This window comes from Leucopleurus acutus, assembly GCF_964270905.1.
Source record: "Leucopleurus acutus genome assembly, chromosome: 21".
In the NCBI taxonomy this organism is placed as follows: Eukaryota; Metazoa; Chordata; class Mammalia; order Artiodactyla; family Delphinidae; genus Leucopleurus; species Leucopleurus acutus.
Genome location: NC_139163.1, coordinates 4,740,832 through 4,760,969, shown reverse-complemented (window position 1 = coordinate 4,760,969; position 20,138 = coordinate 4,740,832). Strand labels below are relative to the sequence as shown.

Genomic DNA, 20,138 nt, shown 5'->3' with positions numbered 1-20,138 from the left:
TAGTTGGGACCAAATGTCACCGGTTGAGACCCACTGCTTCACACCATACTGGGGATCATTTAATAAAGCAAAGCTAAGCATGTCCATCTCCTGCATAGAATTCTCTATTTGTTCCTCTATTACTTTCAACAGAAGACCCATACTTCTTAGCATACCATTCAGGTTTTCCATCATCTGGCTTTGCTGACTTCTCTCAGCCCCATCTGCCTTCACTCCCTATCCTCTTGTCCTCCAGATACTCTTGTGGTCCCCCCAGATATGAGGTTCTCTCACACCTCCTGGCGTTGTAAAATAGGTTTCCCCCTATCTGCCTAAAAATCCCCTTCTCCTATCCTTTATGCAACAAACTTTTATTTATGTCTCCTCAAAATTTAGCAGAGATGTCGGAAAACCGAGGTCTCCTCCCTGTGTCTGCCGGGAGCACCCTGAGGTTACCTGTCAGCACGCTGGTGTTTATTTCCTCTTCTCGCTGCACTAGTTGGTGAGCTGTTTAGATCTCTGACTTATATCTGTACCCATGGATCCAGCACTCTTCCTGCAACAAATTAGGTGCCCAATAATCACATTGCTTTTTGAATGAATGAATAAATGGCGGATTTCATGCCTCAACTTGAATACGCTCTCCAGTGCCTGAGACCGATGAAGAATATTGCTCCAAGATATTGACGAAAAATAACCTGCTTTTCTATTTCAAAATAGAAAATGAATTAATTCTCCTGTCCTCTCTCATGGAGAGAACCCCTCACAAAGAGATTATCTGGGCTCTTTTATGAGTGTTTAATAACTATTTAGTTATTATTTTCCCCAAAATTAAGTTCATGCTCAGAAACTACCTTTGCTTACTAAATATGCTTAAATTAAGAAATAAATTAGAAAAATCCCTTCCATGGAGAATCTGGCAAAACCAAAGCACCCAGTCCTAGATTTCACATCACTGTGAAAAGGCTAGGTATGTCAGGGCGGTTTCGTGAGTTACCCAGAAGCCCATGGTTGATTCTGCAATTTAGATTTTGGCTTTGCAAGCAGAAAACTGTCACCTGGCGCTTCCAGCCTTCGCAATGGAACAAAATGCACTGCTTTGCAAAGTCCCAGCATTTGGTATATGCTTCAAACAATGAAAGCGTCAAAAATGGTTTCTGCTGCTGTGCATTTTATTCTTCTTGTAATCTAACGTTAGAAGTTTCTCTTAATGGGTATAAACTGGAGACTCTTTAGTAAATACCACTGAAAACACCTGCACGTAATGTTCACTAATGACTGTTTCCTCTATTCAGAGCTAAAATTAAGAGGGTGTTCAGAGAGGATGGATGTTATCTCTCTACCTGTTAAATATATTCAAGTTATTTATGTAAAACACAGAAATTAACGAAATTTCCCCTGTGCTACATTTTTATCATTCCAACTAAAAATCTGCACACAGACCTTGTAAGGAGAAGGGTAAAAACAAAGTTTCATTATCCAGAATATGTTAAAACTTAATATGCTGAAGGAAGGTTTTGAGATTGCCTTTAGTCCCCATATAAGGCTGACTAAAAGGTGCTTTTCCTCTAAACCACCATTTCATAAGTCGTTCCTAAAAATATTTGATTGAGGGCTAGTGTCATGTAAGTGATGTTGGTGAAAGCATTTGGCTAAGACCTTGGCTTGCCTGGTTGAATCCCATCTCTGTGACCTTGAGCATGTTACCTAACCTCTCCGTGACCCTCTCCGTTCCTTCATTTGTAAAGTGTACCCGGAAGGTTTCTTAGAGGGTATGCATTCAATTAGGACTTAAAAATTGGGAGAATTTCAGTAAACTGGGATGAAGACAAGGATACAAAAAGGTGAGAGTAACAGCATGAGCAAAGAAACAAAGTACAGAGCACATTCTGGGCAGAGCAAATCGAATTCATCTTAATTCCTTGAATTTGTAGTGTGTGTTTTCAAAGTGCTTTCATATATGTTATGCTATTTGGGAATTAAAACAAAAAACAAATCATGTGGAGGTTTATAAGAAACGTATATTTTATTTTACATAAGAAAAAAATGTGTTTTAGAGAAAATGAATGACTTTTATAAAGTCATCAAGTAATAAATAATGCTTAAGAAGAAATCGAGTCTATGCCAGGGAAGGTTTGCTTGCGATGGTGAGATGACTGTTTATAAACACTGCAGATGCAGAGTGCATGCGATTTCACCCTTAATTGCATGTAAGGAAGGATAAAAAAGAGAAGTATCCAAAGACTCAGAGTCTCGTCACAGATAAACAAAATCTGGCTTGGCCTTGCAGGGGCACATCAATGACGTCTCTCAGTGTCTTCAGTGTTACTCCCCAGCTCTTACTCAGCTCTCTGGAGAATGGTAAACCTAATTCAAGTTAAAGATTTTATTTGATCCAAATGTGCCCCAGTACACAACAGCTAAAGAGAATAAGTTCATGATGAATCAATCAGATGAATGAAGATTGTGATGGCATTAAAATATGTTCACAAGGTATTTGGTACTCCTCCCTTCCAGGGATAAAGCTTAATTCCCCTCCTTTACCCGTTGTGGGCTGTACCGAATGACTGGATTCTAATGAACTGAAGGAGTGAAGGTGTGGGCGTGCCACTTCAGAGACTAGGTAGTAAAGGCCATTACAGTACAGCTTCCTCCTTGCCTTCCGGCTTGGATCACACACGGTGGGGATGTCACCTGCCATGTCAGGAAAACAGCCAAGCAACCCTATGGAGAGACCCATAAAATGAGAAACCAAAGCCTTCTGCCAACAGCTATGCAAGAGAGCCATCTCAGAAGTGGATCTCCCAGCTACAATCAAACCTTAAATGACTGCAGCCCTGGCCAATGGCTTGGCTGTAATTGCTTGACAAGCCCTGAGCAAGCGCCACTGAGCCAGGCCCCTGCCAACTTTTTGACCTGCAGAAACTTTGAAATAACAAATGGGACAATTTGTTAGGTAGCAAAAAATAATGAATAAAAAGGTAAACGTGAATAAGGTGTGTGAGAATTGTTTTCCATCAAAGGGCAGAGATTATGACTGAATCTGGGTTGTAGGGAATAGGATTCTTCCTTGATTATTTAGTAACTTGACCTAAAGAGTAAACAACAATTAAACAAGGGCTTCCCTGGTGGCGCAGTGGTTAAGAACCCGTCTGCCCATGCAGAGGAAACGGGTTCGAGCCCTGGGCCGGGAAGATCCCACATGCCTTGGAGCAGCTAAGCCCGTGGGCCACAACTACTGAGGCTGCGCTCTAGAGCCCGCGAGCCACAACTGCTGAGGCCCATGTGCCTAGAGTCCTTGCTGTGCAACAAGAAAGCCACCGCAGTGAGAAACCTGAACACCTCACTGCAACTAGAGAAAGCCCACATGCAGCAATGAAGACCCAACACAGCCAAAAAGAAATAAATTTATTAAAAAAAACAAAAATTAAGCAAGGAAGTACAAAGAATTCTGAACCTGATCCAGCTAACTTTTGACCACTAATCTCTCCCTACAGAAAGACTTATTACTTTCCAAATTTTTGAATTCAAGTCTTTAGTAATATATTCTAATTCAAGTCTCTACTACATATATTTTTCTGGTTTAACGACAGCAGTGGTATGCTTATTAAATCACTTATAAATTGACACTGTGTTCTAATGTGCTGTGTTTTAATTTTCAAAAATGATTCGATTTTTTCATTTTTTAAAAAAATTGTATGGAGTCCTTGTCTTTATGTATTTACATGCACACATCCTTGTGTAAATTTGAAAAGCTATGCATTACCCTCTGATTTATATAGAGCCCTGACTTTTACAAAGCAATTTCAAATAGCGTTCATCCCAAAATAGAATTGTTGCATGAATTTGGGTAGGGTCTCGCTATATTTTAATATACACACTAAAATATATTTGGCATATAAGGCCACGTTTTCTAAGACATGCTAAACCTATAAGAGAAAAAGCAAAAGCTGCTTGCTCTAAACCCTCCCCTGACTCCCTCTGCGTCCACCCACGTCCAAAGAGGGCAAGCAAAGTCCTGCCAGGCAACCTTGGATTTTAGGACAGAATAAGAGGATAAGGTACAAAATATGGGTGTACAGAGCAGCTCAGAGACAAAGGCAAAACCTCAAAGCAAAGAACAAGTTGGAGCTTCTGAGGTTCCAACTGCCTCCGCTTTTACGACTCAGCCCCGGTGGGTGGCAGATGGGCTGCGCCAGCGCTCACGTTTCGTTCTCTGCAATCCCCGTCCGGGCCCGGGGCGCTGAGCCACTGCGCCCGCGCCCGGGAGCCCTGCCCGCGGACGGGGGCGGGGCTTCCGGGGCGGGGCCGGGCGCGCGGGAGATTTGAATCTCCTCGGGGCCGAGGTACGCGCTCGCGCAGACGTGAAGTTGTGCGGCAGTTTTCTCAGCAGGGCCGTGCAGCATAGTGGGGCACAGGGCGGCCCGGGAGATGGTGGAAGGACCGGGCTGTACTCTCAATGGAGAGAAGATTCGGGCGCGAGTGCGCCCGGGCCAGGCAGTGACGGACATGCGGGGCCGAGCGCTGCAGAGCCCGGGGGGGCCCGGCTCGCCGTCCTCGGCCTCTGGGGCTGCGGGCTCCTCACAGGTAAGCCGCTCCTATATCTTGCGAGGGGACCAGCAAGGCGAAGTGGAATAAAAACCCCATCGGGTTTCCAGGGTCCAAAGAGTCATCTCTTTGCTCTGGCTCAGGCTCCCTGGGGCCCCGCGTTCCCGAAAGCTGACCTTGACTTCACCGGAGGGAGAAGGCCGGCTATTGCGCCTGCGCAGTTGAGAGCTGCTGGGCCGCTGGGCTGCTGGGCTAAGGCTGCCGTGGAGAGGCCCGGGCGGGGAGTGATGGAAGGTGTTTTATTCCAGGTCGCTTAACTTCTTTACAGCCCAGCGAAAGGTGGTTCGTTCTGTGTAGAGCTGCATTTTCTGCTGTTAATGTTATCAGATCTCCGCACCCCCTGACGTGTTTTTTCTTCACATTTTTAAGACAATAAGCTTTGTAGGATAAAATTCTAGCTTCTCGCTTGCCTAATATTCTGCAATTGAAAATGTATCACAACTAATATATAATTCTGAAATTTCACATAGAAGATTTAGCACCAACCTTCCCACTCAACTTAGTATTGCCGTCTAAGGAAGGGGCAGTGAAACCCATTTTGGTTCCCTTAAGTGGATTTATTGCTTTTTAAAGGAAATTGTAGCACAGCTTCTTGCCACTCAGGCGTGCATTCCAGATGGTGTGGTATTCATTTGGTAAGAATTTAGAATTCAGAACTAAAAATATTCTGATTAAGCCATCGTGCCTTAAAAGCCTTTTAGATGTACGGATGATTGTATTTCATGGATGCATGCAGTATTGTGCCGTACTTCAGTTTCTCCTGCAAAGCTTCATCATAGCCTTTGGTCCTGGAAGAAAAAGTTGCCTGCTATGAAATTAGCATCTGCTTACAACTTGAAAGAAATGAGGTTCTAAGTCTGAGAAAATAAATTTTCAAACTTGGAAAAAGAGTTAGTTTTGCATCTCCTTCCAGTTGCCAGTGTATTTTATTTATTTTTGACTTTATATGTCACTTAGTACTCTGCATCTATTCTTTTATCGTAGCGTTTCTCTCAAAATCATTTCAGGGTACCACAGAGATGGATCTTGAGTGGTCTCTTAAGAATATTAATGTTTAGAAAAATCACTCATTCGACAAAATTTTGAATACTCAAGGAACCAGGGAGGAACAAAAACGAACACCATCTTGTGGAGTCTATTCTTTAGTTGGGTAGATACACAGACATTCATGAAGTGAGAACAGAAAGAAATATAAATTGATAACTTCTCTAAAGAAGAGATACACGGTTCCATAAGAACTTACAGGAAGTTCAGGGAAAGCTTTGCTGGGAAAGTAACAGTTAAGCTGAGGTATGAAGGGTGAGGAGACCTGAACTGAAGGTTGGCAGGCGGAACGCTTCAGGCAGAAGAATAGCAAAGGAAGAGAGCTGCGCATACGTGAGGGATCGAAAGAAACCTGGTGTGGCTGGAAAAGAGAGGATGAGACAGAAGGAAGGTGGTTTGAAATAAGACAGGATTGGGATTGGTGACTCAGAGCCAGATGCTGGGGATTTTTGTAGACCTGGGTAGGGAGTAATGGGGGTCTTTGAAAGGTGATAAGATCCATTGACACTTTGAAAAGATCACTCTACCTTGCAAAGGTAAGAAGAGTGGAGGAAAGGCAGGGTAGATGCCGCTTCCTCAGTTACACGAGGACTGTAGGAATCCCGGGAGGCCTGCCTGGACCTTGGAGGAGGGTGCTGGGGGCAGAGATGAAGAGAAGGGAACAGAGTCGCTATTTCGGAAGTAAAGGCAGTAGGGCTTGGTAACTATGGCATGACATGTTACAGATATCATCACTGACGTCATTCAACAATAATATATTTTGAATTAGGTCTTAAGCTTGCTCCCGAGGATACAAAGATGAGTTAGATAAACTTCCTTCTGTGAGAATCCCACTTAATGTTTTAACTAGACATCACCTCATTGGTATTTAGGCCCAAACAGCATGAACATTCCCTTCAGTTTGTGATTCTCTTTAGTAGCAAGGCATAAAGTGCTTTTGAAGAACTGTTGCATTTCATTTCGTTACAAGAAATAATAACCCAATGATAAAGGATTAACCTGCTTCTACAGAGGAGGAATGTGAAGCTCAGAGTGAGTTTAAATAATTAAGTTGCCCCAGATCACATGACTAGGAAGGGGTGAACCAGGGTTTGACCTCCCTGCTTTCAGACTCCAAAGCCTACACTCCTAACCATAGATCCCCTCAGTTATAAACGGTTCAGTAGGAAAATGGCTGATTCATTGTCAGGAACACCATATTGCTCAGCATATAGTGGTGATTACTTATTAACCAGCGAAGTGAGACCTTAGGTTTTTGTCTGTGTCTGCCACCATTTTTAGTCTTGTTCAGTTTGGTTGATTCTCTTACCTAATTTGATAATCCTAATGGCTACCATTCCCATGTTCACAGTGCAGCCTGATAATATAATACACATGCTTAGTCAATGTTAGGGCAATTAATATCACTTGGCAGCGTTACTAAATGAGCTATATACCCCTTAAGTAAAAAGCCTTGAACATAAAGCTGTTATGCTTAATACCTTGACATAAAGAGGTATTAAAAGCTAGAAAAAGGTCTTTATGATTGAGATCTCAGGAACCTGGTTCTGTGGGAACTGGCTTTGAAAATCAATATGGAATGAATAATCCCTTTGTGGTTATTGGGAATATTCTAAATATTTTGCCATGGCTTCACTTTCTGGGCCTTTGATCTAAAAAAATAATAGTCTTTATCAACATGAAGGGTTCTTTGCATTTTCGAGGGTTGTTCGATCCGTAGTAAATTGCATCAGAACATGGTAGGTTGTCACAGATCTCTGGAGTGATCATTACTGTAACAGGTAATGATCCCGTGTTTTCTAGGCCTTTATGCCAGAGTTAAAGCTATTTAAAGGTGTCCGCTACTGGCTTGAAGTCATTAGTTTTCACAAGACAGCAGTTGAAAAATAACAGCATACAATCTTCTTTATATTGCAGTAAACAGGAAAAATACAAAGGAGAGTTAAAGAAATATTAATTATCTATTTAAAATAAATGATTCAAACTCCAGATAATCATTGTACCAAAAAAAACACCTCCGTAGCTACCGCCATAATGAACCAGTTACTGTGGCATATAGCCTTCCTCTTTGCTGCAGTTTGACAAGTCCATAGAGAACACGTTTTAAGGCACGTCTCCCGGTGACAAGCGATCCTCATTGAGAAGAAGAAAGGCTACAGCCATAGAAGGTCCCGGCATTCGCTAGTCCTGCACGCGCTGTATCATTTCTCTGAGTTTTGATCCACTGTCTTGTCAGCATAAAATTATGCAACTCTGTAAGCACATTGCATAAAACTCTGTTGGAGCTTTGGAACCTTATGGTACAAAGCAACATTGGAATATAAATGAACATGTCTGGTTAATGAGCTGTGAAGAGTCAATCCTCCGATTTTAATTGTTGGGTGGATACAGTATTGTAGTGAAATTGGTATGTAATCTGCATAAGTTTTCGATCTCCTTTCACAAAACAGGATAGGAAACAGTTTACTTGTATTCATTTCATTTGAAACATGATCCTCTGGCTGCTTCGTCACTCCTTAAGGTTCGATACATGTAGCTAGCTCTTCCTACCCTTCTTTTTTTTTTTTTGTGGTACGCGGGCCTCTCACTGTTGTGGCCTCTCCCGTTGCGGAGCACAGGCTCCAGACGCGCAGTCTCAGCGCCTATGGCTCACGGGCCCAGCCGCTCCGCGGCATGTGGGATCTTCCCGGACCGGGGCACGAACCCGTGGTGGACTCTCAACCACTGTGCCACCAGGGAAGCCCTCTTCCTACCCTTCTTGATCTGCCCTTCACTGTGCCTGGAGCAGAGTAGGCGTCTCATAAACAGTTGAATGGATGGAGAAGAGCAAAGTTCTGAATAGTGCCAAAGTAGTTTTGATGAAGGATTTAAAAATAAAAGCAGTTCAGAATCTTTCTTTATGAGTATGTGTTTTGTTATGTATGTTAAATGGAAATTCCTATTACAAGAAAATCATGAAGCCACATAGTAAACGTTTTCCTCCCTCCTTTCCCTTCTTCATAGTGGGGGGAAAGAATCATAGCTCATTTTTATTGCCAGTATGTAAAGGAAGGAGCTAATCTACAGAGATTCGTTTTCCAGCCAAATGAAGCTTATCTGTTTACATCCAAAAAGGGGTTTTAACATTGCATTAGAGTACTTGCTTACCTTCTTCAGTGGGTACTGATAATGGTTTCACCTTAATGACTCAGGATCATTATTATCAGCACTCAGCATTATATAGAGTCGTGGAACAAGGGTCAGCAGAGAACAGATAACACACGGATGAGGAAACTCAGGGAGATGACTTTCCATGGCCACTGGAGCTTTCACCAAACAACGAAGTATTGGGGGTGATGTAGAGAAAAGGACATGATTTTGAATTCCAGCTCCTTTGTTACTTCCTCAGCTGGAGGTGCTTATGACTTACATCTTTGCTTATTTGGTCAGGATTAGATTAGAGGACATATAAAACTCTTAGCTTAGTGCCTAGCGATGTAAAGTAAACGTCCTGGTAATTGTTTGTTCCTTTTTCTCCCACATCAGGGCTTTCTCACCAGACCCATTTATCAGAGGCATGACCTATTGCCTTATGAAGGGGTGTAATCTTTTGGTGCCCTCATATTGTGTATAAAGCATTTAGCCTCTGAGTAAGCGCTTATAGCCTCTCCTCTTACAAAATGGTAGAATGTATTTTGATGAAAGGACCTAAAGACCTCTATTTGGGGGCTTAGAGACCATTTTAAAACTAGGTTCTTTGGTGGTCTAAATTGGTAGAGAAGTGACTTCTGATTACTGAAAGTGTCGTTGTATTAGGAAAGTAAAGCATGTGGGAGACAAAAAGGAGGACAGACTATGTATGTAAATATGGTATTATTTTCTTCCTCTCTGGGGAAAATATGTAACCGCACTAGAGCTGAAACATTTATCTATGGAAAAGTCTTATTCTGTTCTGAAAAGTTCATCTTCCTTGTTCACCCATGGATAGGCAGGATAAATGGTAATCAGCACAATAAATCATGTGCTGTCTCCGAAGATATATGTTGTTTTGACGATTTCATATTATTAAGCTACTTGAAAATGGGAACGTGAACCCTTCTTAATCATACTTAAAATTGTGGCAAAGGAGATTTTCCTCTCTATTTCAGGAAAAAAAAAAAGAATGAAATGTTCAAATAATACTGTAATAGGATTATAAGGGCCCAAATGAGAAAGCCACATATATATTGGGCCATTGTGTATAGTTACAGCAAAAATAATAGGCTTGTGGAAATTAATTTTTGAATTTGTCTGGACAGCTGAAGCTTATACAAAGAGGTGATAACCCCAGATTCCACAGTAGGGCAAGTGAATATCTTGTAAATCTTTGGTTTATTGCAGAAGCCTTTCCCAGTTTGTACACAGGCGCTCTCAAAATAAATGGAACAAACCATCACTGGTACACCAGAATTTCCCCTAAATGGAGTTTTTAAAAAACAGTTAAAAATATATGCAGGTGCTTGAGATGGGCGATTATAAGTTGAATTTTTTATTTTGCCCTGAGTATATTATCTAAAGCTGATTATTTTAGAAATGATAGTGTACTGGGAATCAGAGGATTTGGTCAGGTGCTCACGTGATAGACAACTGGATAAAAAGATCTTTTTGTATCACCTCAAAACCCAAATAAGGTATTGGAATAGATGTTTTCAAAGCAGCCATTTAAATGCTAAGTAAGCATCTTAAATAAAAACCGGGACAGGCTGGGACTGGCCGCTGAAAATACATTAATCTCTTCCTAAACCTTCCCATAAAGTTCTTTTTACTTTATGGGAAACTGGTAAATATAGTATTTTACATCCATCTAGCTTTTGGTAGTCATGAGAATTTGGTCCTCCTATATTTAAGCCTCACTCCATTGAAGATAATTAGAAAATAAGAGACGAGGGTGTTAATAATTTTCAAAGGAGATAAAACAGGTGGTAGAGTAGAAGTTTTTGCCAAGAAACCTTGGGCAAGGTAAAGCAAGATGGGGTTGATGGGTGGGGAAGACAGCAACCCTGTGTTTTAAAGCCACACTCAGTTTTAAGAGGGGAAGAAGGAGGGATCTGATTAATCCCACAGATGTTTCCTGAATTCCAGGCATTGTGTGAGGCTCCCAGGGATATTAAACACCAGAGTTACTTTTCCCCAGGAGCTTATGGACAAATAAGGGAGAAACACAAGTCACAGACAGATCATCATTTAGTTTGTTAAGTCCCATCATAGTGGTTGGTGAAAACACTGTGCTGGGTTTGGCACTTTGAAAATCTCAAGATGATTCCTCTTTCCAGTGGGGAAATTCCAGTACCAGAGAGAGGGACACACAGTACATGTGAGTAAGGAAGAGGTTATACTAACATGTCATTTTAAACCCAAGCACCTCATCAAGTATTAAATAACGAATTCTGGGACTTCCCTGGTGGTCCAGTGAATTGGCACTAGAGTTCATCCAAGAAAGAGAAGAGGAATCAGAGGCAGATGTTCTGAGGACATGGTGACATGTGTCCATAGTTCCTGATGCTAGAATCTCCCATGGGTTTTGGGGGGTTTTTGTTTGTTTGTTTGTTTTTTGGTTCGTGCAGAACTGCAAGGCTGTCACTATTAGTTACTCCTGTGCATTCGTTCATTGGTCACTCTAAGTCTGTGATTGATTCCACAGTTCTTGTTTTGCAAAGGAGAGATGTAAAGCCAGTTCTCTGAACTTCAGGCAGTTTGGGAAAGCTTGGCATTGGCTGTAGCCATTACAACTGTGAATGGATTTAGTGGAAGAATAGTGTCTGTTCATGCCTTCATCTGCTTGGGCTGCTATAACAAAATACCACAGACTGGGTGGCTTAGACAACAGAAATTAATTTCCTTACAGTTCTGGAGGCTAGAAGTTTAAGACAAGGGTTCCAGCCAGTTGTTTCTGGTGAAGCTCTCTTCCTGGTTTGCTGATACCACTTTTCACATGGCCTTTCCTCTGAGTATACTGGAGGAAGACAGTGTGTCCTCTGGTGTCTCTTCTTATAAAGATACTAATCCTATTGGATCAGGGTCCCACCCTTATGACCTGATTAAACCTTAATTACCTCTTAAAGGCCCTATTTTCAAATACCATCACAATGGGGGTAAGAATTTCAACGTAAAGAGTGTTGGAGGGGACACAATTTAGTCCCTAGCAATTTGCAATCTTTTTTTCTTCTTTTCAACATCTCTTATCCCTTTATCCCTTTGAGCTAAATACTACAGTTGTGTCTTTTTTTTTTTTTTAACAAGGACCAATTTAGTCAAATAAAGAATAGAATGAACATATCATCTTAAATATATAGGATGACATGTCTGTAAACCAAAAGTCTGAGAATCACTGAATGGTAACATCCTAACATAAGTGGAGGGAAAGTTGTGATTTGCTTACAGACAGTATCTAAAACTGTTTTATCGTTTTATCATACCAGTATATATACTGCCCAGCTTAAGAAAAAGAGCATTATCTGTGTCATCATTTTCTATGTCATTATGTCATTGTTACTTGGAAGGCTAGTCAATTGATTTCTTTTAAAAAAATGATAGGTTGGCAGGGCTTCTCAAGGGATATCTAAACTCAGCCCATTCCTTTCCTTCACCCACAGAAGAACTGAGATTTTATGTTTATAATTTCCTTGATCTTCTTGATAATGTTCAGTTCATATGTTGTAATTCTGACACTATGTTGTTTGGTTTTGCTTGCTGATGGGGGAAGGAGTAGTGGGTTTCTTTTTCCTTTATTCTGAACATTGCAGTTGGGGAGGGAGAGAGGAGCAGACCTCAAATCAGATCCCCCTCCTCGGGGGGACCCCAGGCTTTATCTCTGATACCCCGTATCCCACAAGACCATGAAATTGAAGCGCTCATTCCTTATGTCTGGTAAAATGCCTTTCTGATAGAAGCTGGCTTCTTACCTTTGGGGTTCTCTCTCACTTTTACTTGTTTTTTTTTTTTGTTTGTTTTTAATTTTTTTAATTTTTTTGCGGTACGCGGGCTTCTCACTGTTGTGGCCTCTCCCGTTGCGGAGCACAGGCTCCGGACGCGCAGGCTCAGCGGCCCTGGCTCACGGGCCCAGCCGCTCTGCGGCATGTGGGATCCCCCCGGACCGGGGCACGAATCCGTGTCCCCCGCATTGGCAGGCGGACTCTCAACCACTGCGCCACCAGGGAAGCCCTTTACTTGGTTTTTGACCTCTTATTCTTCCTTACTGGCTTACAAGTCAAAATGTCTTGTTTCCATATTTTATCCGCCATTTTTAGCTGTTTGTATCTGAATGCTCTTCCAAGGACGTTGGCAGCACGTTGGAAATGAAAGACTCTGTGCCCTAGTTTTTAGCTTTAAAACATTCACATCATTTTTCTGTGCTTTTCATATGCACAGAGCGATATGGTCCCGGAAGAAGTTCATTTTGATTGTGTGCGAATGACTTTTTTTCCCACTTAATTTTATTTGGCCTCTCTCTTTTATTTGTTTGTTTATTTATTTATTTTTGCGGTATGCGGGCCTCTCACTGTTGTGGCCTCTCCCATTGCGGAGCACAGTCTCCGGACGCGCAGGCTCAGCGGCCATGGCTCACGGGCCCAGCCGCTCTGCGGCATGTGGGATCTTCTCGGTCCAGGGCACGAACCCGCGTCCCCTGCATCGGCAGGCGGACTCTCAACCACTGCACCACCAGGGAAGCTCTGGCCTCTCTCTTTTTAAATGACTGCCTAGTAATTTGACAAAATGTGTGTAAACAGCTGATTACGTTACTCGACCTGTTGGAGATTATTCTTCTCATTGGATGTACCTGGGCATGAAGTAATATAAAAACCTTAAGAATTAAATTATGATTTTTGTTTCGAGTTTGTGTGTGTTTACATATGTGTATGTATTTTCTCCTAGGCTGCTGCACTGAATAATAATAAAGATTCCAGCCAGAATTTCTTGAGACTGTTTAATGGGCACATTTACAGTGGCGTGGAAACTTTGGGGAAGGAGCTCTTTATGTACTTTGGGCCAAAAGCTTTACGGTAAGGTAAATCTGTACAGTACGTCTTATCTCTCTATGTTTAGAGATGTGTAGAAGGCTTTTCTTGCAGTTTGCTGCATGTCACATTTAAATACATAGAAAGTACTCCATTTTTAAGAGAGCTCTAATTCAAGAGGTTGAGATTCTATCATGGAAAGCAATAAGCAGAAGAAGAATAAATTGTGATGTCATCGTTCCTTGGAGGGTTAGTCAATTTATTTCTTTTAAAAAAAGATGACAGTCTGGCAGGGCTTCCCAAGGGGTATTAGAGCGTTACAGCTCTGTTTTGCCCCTCCTCAAACTCCCCGGGGTGCTCTTTTCCCTCTAATTTCCACCAAATATTTATTGCATTTAGCGACATTATTCTCTTTATATTTATGACAGCTCCTCATTTGGTTTGAATGTCTCTCTAGATTTTTACATTTTTCTCTCTTCCTTCTTTCTCTGAAGCCTTGTACGGAAAGGGAAACTTATTTATAGATTTCAAAACTTTCCACAGAAGTAACCGGTTCTCTGCTGTCTCACAGTGCTTATGGAAATTCATTGCTAACACATTGGTTGACTTAATGATAAAAATGTCAAAATGTATGTAATCACCTATCTAATTTTTGCAAAACATACAAAAAAAGGCCTGTGGAATAATATGTCTGTCAAATCTGTCTTCTCGGAGTTTAGCCTAATCTGTTGCAAACTGTAAATTTGAATCTTTATTAATGTTTCCTTAAGATATTACACAGTGTTCACCTGCTTAAAAGTTCTGTTACCAGACCCCATGCTTCTAAGTGAAGGTGAATAATGGTTGCAAAGAGATAATATGACTCTGTGATTGTTATTTATTGCATCTCATCTATTGCATGTTTAGAGTACTTCAGACTTTCCGTGATTGCTTTTCCTTTGACGTGGTCTCTTCCTTGTCAGCAGCTGCTGTCCCTGGACAGAGTTGTCCCTTCATGGTTTTTCTCAGCCTGGAATTGATAACATCAGCACCCGCCTCCCGGTTCAGTCAGCAGTGATCTACTGCAGGCTACATTATTGTGGTAATAGATTGATTGATGTAATTGAAAATTCTTTGCTCCAAACAGAGTAGGACACAATGGGATCCATGTAAGATAGTTGAAAACATTGATATGTTATTGATTCTCTGTTGTGAGGTGCAGATTTATTTCTATAGCACGAGAGGGAGGTTTTTATCAAGTGTTCTCCACCAGACTGATAAGGGGGGAATCATTTCTCAGTGCAGAGCTGTCAGCAAGTGTTCCATGAAGTTCTAAACAAGGGCAGCTGTTTCCTCAAACTAAGTAACTAGTACCAACCCTGGCGAGTATGTGTCTCAGTACATGGATGGAGACCAGTGTGATTCCTACGGCCTTGACTGCTATGTGATGTAACAGTTCAAGGTCATTGGCAGATCAGCTGTTTGAATATGAAGTTAACCTAAAATCACCTGTATTCCCTTTCACAATTTAACGTAAGTTACGAAAATGCTCTCCTAACCTGTGCTTCTTGGGAGGATGGATGACAGTGTCAGAGAAATGGGGTCCTGTGTAAGGCTGCAGGTCTGTGAGCGTGAGATAGAAATGTAGTCTTCATTTCTGACCTCTGTTTCCTCCCCACCAGGCTGGTCTGCTCTTTAGAAAGCCGATAGTAGGAAACATGCTTAATGATCACAGTTTTCCCTCAATAGGCAGCTTCTCACAACTAAAATTGCCCATGGATTTAGTACATCTTATAGGCCAGGCCATGAATCTTCCTGGGATTCATTTGTTAATGAAAGTAGAATACAGGCCTAGCCCTCTGGAAGAGAATCTGCCATGTAAAGTCCACACTTCAGAAAGATACAAATTAGACAGTGACTGTTTCTGTTGCTAAAAGATGTATCAAAGTGCTCAGAATAGTGCCAGAAAACAATAAAAATGATTTGGTATACGTTTATTTTAGGAGCGCAGATGTGGTGTTAGGTGTGATTAATACCTATACACTTTCTGAACACTTTACAGAAGCTCTTCATCTGTCAACAACAAAAAAGAGTCATGTTTAATTTTTTGTTAAATATGTATCAAATACTCATTAGAGCAAACTGAGAAACAATGAACAAACAAGAATAAATTTATACCTTCACAATCCCACTACCAAATAGAATCTCTATTAACCATGAGTGCATGTATTGCGGGTACTATGTGTGCATATATTTGTAACTCTGTTCACCCAGACATGCCCATCCTACAAGCTGCTATTTTCAGTCAGAATGAACTCAGCTTATATCGTGAACTTATATATATATATATATTTTTTTTAAATGAATATCTTTTCTAAAACACTTTGGTGTTTCCAACTTATGGTTTATGTGACTCCCATTGTTTGCAATTACATGCATACTCAGAGACCAGAAACTGTATCTGAAATATTTTGGAGGCTTTGCCATTTTAGTGAAGCATTATACATAATCAATTTTGTAATTTATTGGAGCTTGAGTGATAATGATCCTCTAAAGAGAAATGCAAGAGATAATGTGACAGTTCTTTCTGGTTTGCTGAAAGGTCTTTAAGGAATCCATGATACATATGCTACTTATAAGAGGGTTTTAGAGCTTAAACATAGTTTTGTAATCTGTCACATAACATGTTAGGAAAAGTTGGAGTGTAATAAGGACTCCAAATGAAATTTTATACTTCAGAGTAGTGAATACCTACTGTTTGTCCAACATGCCCACTTATCTTTTGGGGACAGCATTTCCTCTGGAAACTGATCATCTGGTCACAATAACCAAAGAATTCAAGTTGAATTTAGCATAATCTTACTTAACTTTCTCTCCCACGTAGTCGGTTGGGTCAGCCCAAGTTCTTTTGTGAACTTTCTCAGCTGGAGCCGAGGCAGATTAGGCTCTCGGTGATGGAGGAAAGCTGGGGCTGTGAGGCCTTAAGACTTGTAGGTGGCCATTGGCTTGTCCAGAAAGACAAGGTGATGGAAAATACAGCCAGCCTCCATAAAGCAGAGAGAATCCCAGAGGCATTTGAGCCCCTAATTCCCTCTGTTGCTAAGATCCAGCCACATTCTTGCCTTTCCTGCAGTGTGATTCTTCAGCCTTCCTGACTCCATAAGCGACCAAATATCCCTTAATGCCTAAGCTTTTTGAGTTGGGTCTCTGTCACTTGCAATGTAAGAAAACTGACCATTAAAGTAATCTACAGGTGGAAAAATACATATTTTAAATTTCTTAAATAGTAGCTTTTATCTTGTATTTCAATTACCATAATGCTTTCATGCGTAACTGGAGAAAATATGGAAATCCTTACCGCAGTCATTTACGTTCCCTTCTGCACCCGACAGCCTACAGGGTCACTAGTTCTGCCGCTTTCCTTTTATTGCTTCTTTTCACAGTACACATCATTTTATTGCAGTTTTTCCCATATTTTAAAGTAATATATAAGCCAACTGTAAAACCTTAAGATAGTTCCAAAATATCTAAAGGAAAAAGTAAATACCACCCATAATTACTACTGTTAAAAAGAAAACACTCAACAGTTTTTGTAAATATCATAGATAAAATATAAATTGTATATATACCATATATAGTTTATATTACATATGCATGAATTATAATATGATATTGCATGTTATGATTTTTATATAAACAGGAATTTTAATTTATATTTTTCCCTTTTACATAACACACGTATTGCATTGGTCAACATCAAAATGTACATTATTATTTTTAATGTGCACAAAGTGTTCTACTCTATGGATGTATCATCATTTTTTTAGTCAGCGACCTACTGACTACCTTCCCTGCATATTCCTGTCCCTAGGGAGTCTCTCCACACTCAGGTCCCCCAGCCCTCCGGTGGCAGACTGCTGTTGCCTGTTACTCAGTGAGAGGTTCGTGATGGGGAAACAGAGGTTCTTGTTTCTTCCAGACCAGCTTTAATTTTGGGCAGGCCCTGAGCATGTGGGCCTCAGGGCTGCAGTTTTCTCAGAGCTGCTGCCCCTCTCCTCCCTAAGGCAGCCGTGCTTCCTTCGCTGTGTGGGTGGCCTTAGGTCAGAGAGTTTCCTCGCTCTCTCCCATGGGACTGGTGCCTGGAGTATCACTGCAGGAGTCTGCACCAAGGTTGATTCCCTGCCTCATGCCTAGAGGCAGATGGCTTTTGCTTGGGCTCGTTCTGAACAGCAGTGCAGAGGCAGAAGGGTTTCCTTCCCTCCCCAGTGGCAGACTGCTTGCTTATCCTTGTTACCTGGCACAAGACTTCCTCTGCCTGCAGGTAGTTTCCTCTTACTCCTCTGCCTGCAGGTAGTTTCCTGTTACTCCTGTTACTACTCAGCTTTTTGTTTGTACTTCTCTATTGGCTAGAGCGTCTTAAAACTTTCTAAGACCTCTGCTTCATGTGAGAGGCATGTTCAAGAAGCAAGCAGACAGGGTTTCATGCAGGCGGGTCCCACGTCACCAAGGGTGGCTCTTTCAGGTCCCCTGCCATGACTCACATCTTACTTGTGGGCAGCTAACTTGTGGATGCCTGTGGGAAAGAGCTTACAAGTGAGGGCACACTCTCCTTGTGTCTGGGGCTCCAGAGATTCTAAACCGTCATACTAGCCACACTATTTAAAAGTTTGTTGAAAATATTACCTGTTTTCTTCTTATCCATTTCTACAGTAGCTGTTTCTTTCTCCCGTACTCTTTCCCAGATGGAATAACTTGTGTGTCTGTCTTTCCACAGAGGGGCTTGTCACTCTTTGGAATTTATTTCACCTGGCTGCCTGCTCAAGAAAATTTAGGATTTCGTAAATACTGTGATTTTTCTCTCCTTATTAGGGTAGGATCCATATTCACTTTTAGCTTCTATATCCTAAGTAGAAGCAGAACTCCCTTCTTCCTTTTCAACATGGTTAAGACCATATCTTTCTTTTTATAACCTCTTTCTTTGAATTCCCAGCATAAGTTTTACAATCTTTATATTCAACTGTTTTACACGCTAGTATCCATATGACGATTTTGACCACTTGATAATCTTCATAAGCAGTTGCCTCATCTGCATGTGTAGTTGTCATTAATCTGAACCTGTGACAGTACTGTCGTTGATGCTATTTATGTTTGGTTAAGGAGGTTCAGATTATTCTGCTAGTGATAACAGGAAGAATGTGGCTGGTGGTTAAAATAGTATTGGGTCTTATTTATTGATTTGTTTTAGACAGTTATTTCTAACTAGAGGAATTTTCTTACTATCACTTCAATTTTTAGTTTGAACATAATTTTTATATTAGAATTTTGGTTGCAAGCGACAGAAGCCCAACTTAAACAAGCTTAGTAATTATTTATTATAAGAATATGGGTGTCTTTTGATACCGGAAGATAATGCAGTCAGGCTTCAGGTAGAACTGGAAGCGAAGACTAAACGCTATGAGGACTCTCTGCATTTCCTGATTCTGTTCCCCGCTGAAATCTCCTGTCGTCTGTGTCTCTGCAGACAGGCCTCTCTTGGCTTTTCTGGTGCCCATGTCAGGACACATTACCCTAGACAGCTCCTATGATAGATCTCCCAATCCTAACAAGAAGCTGATCTCTCTGTGTCCCAGATAAATTCCTCAGGAAAATGCTGATGAATCCAGCTTGATCCAGGTTTCCATTCCTGAATCAGCTGTGTAAAAGGCATGGGATCAGAGGAAAGGACAGAGGCCACTCCCGGCTGGGCCTAAAGCCCGTGGTGGGTAGGCCGTCATGTTATGCAGAGTGAATGGTCTCAGGTAGCCAGTTGGGTTGGGAGTGGGTGGAGCTTGAGAGGATCAAGAGATAGAAATATAACAGTACAGGTATTTACTGTGCCTTGAAAATTTTCATGGTACTGATATGTTTTTCTTAGTTTAAGATAAAGGGTACTTAATAATAAACACAAAATTCATTGGTTTATTGGGGCTCAGTCATCATAACATTTTTCTATTTCATAAAAATTCATAAAAATAAAATTTATTTTTATGCACATTTCCCCCGAATAGATTTATAAGACCAAAAAAGGCATACTTCTTTGATTTGGGGTTCTTACTGGGGCTACTCCTGCATTTGAACTGGGTCTTAACCTTTGAGATTTTATATGTAGATGCAGTTTCATTACAGAAAGTGATTGAGAATCCACTTTAGGAGCCATGCAGCTGAAAAGATTTTAGGTATGATGGCTTCTGGGCATGACAGTTGTACACCTTTCACTGGCGTTGAACCTCCGTAGGCCAAGTTATGGAGTACTTACAGGCACACATGTTTCCTGTCAAGAACTGTGGGGCATGTAAAATGCACTTATGATTGACAGTAGGGCGCACAGCGTTTAAAACCCACATCTTTAAAGTTAGACTGGTTAACCTTGTACAGTACTGTAACATGGTGCTTTGGAATTAGAAGCACAGAGCAGTAACGTTTGCTGCCCAAAGAGCCATATTTATTAACTCAACAAAGCTATAAGGAGAAGGGTTTGAAAGGCAGAAAACTATTTCATCTTGAGAGTCATTTCTG

The 20,138-nt window shown here is 41.2% G+C and overlaps 1 protein-coding gene across 1 annotated transcript in view; it reads left to right on the top strand.

Annotated features, from left to right (window-relative positions):
• Positions 1–4,410: 4,410 nt before the first annotated feature.
• The window catches only part of NEIL3 (nei like DNA glycosylase 3), a gene marked incomplete at both ends in the record, with an annotated part of 41,429 nt that continues 25,701 nt past the window's right edge, over positions 4,411–20,138 (top strand). Inside the window, 2 exons of the mRNA XM_082863759.1 lie at positions 4,411–4,566; positions 13,522–13,649. Coding sequence (XP_082719885.1) covers positions 4,411–4,566; positions 13,522–13,649 — 284 coding nt within the window. The remainder of the gene's footprint in view (positions 4,567–13,521; positions 13,650–20,138) is intronic.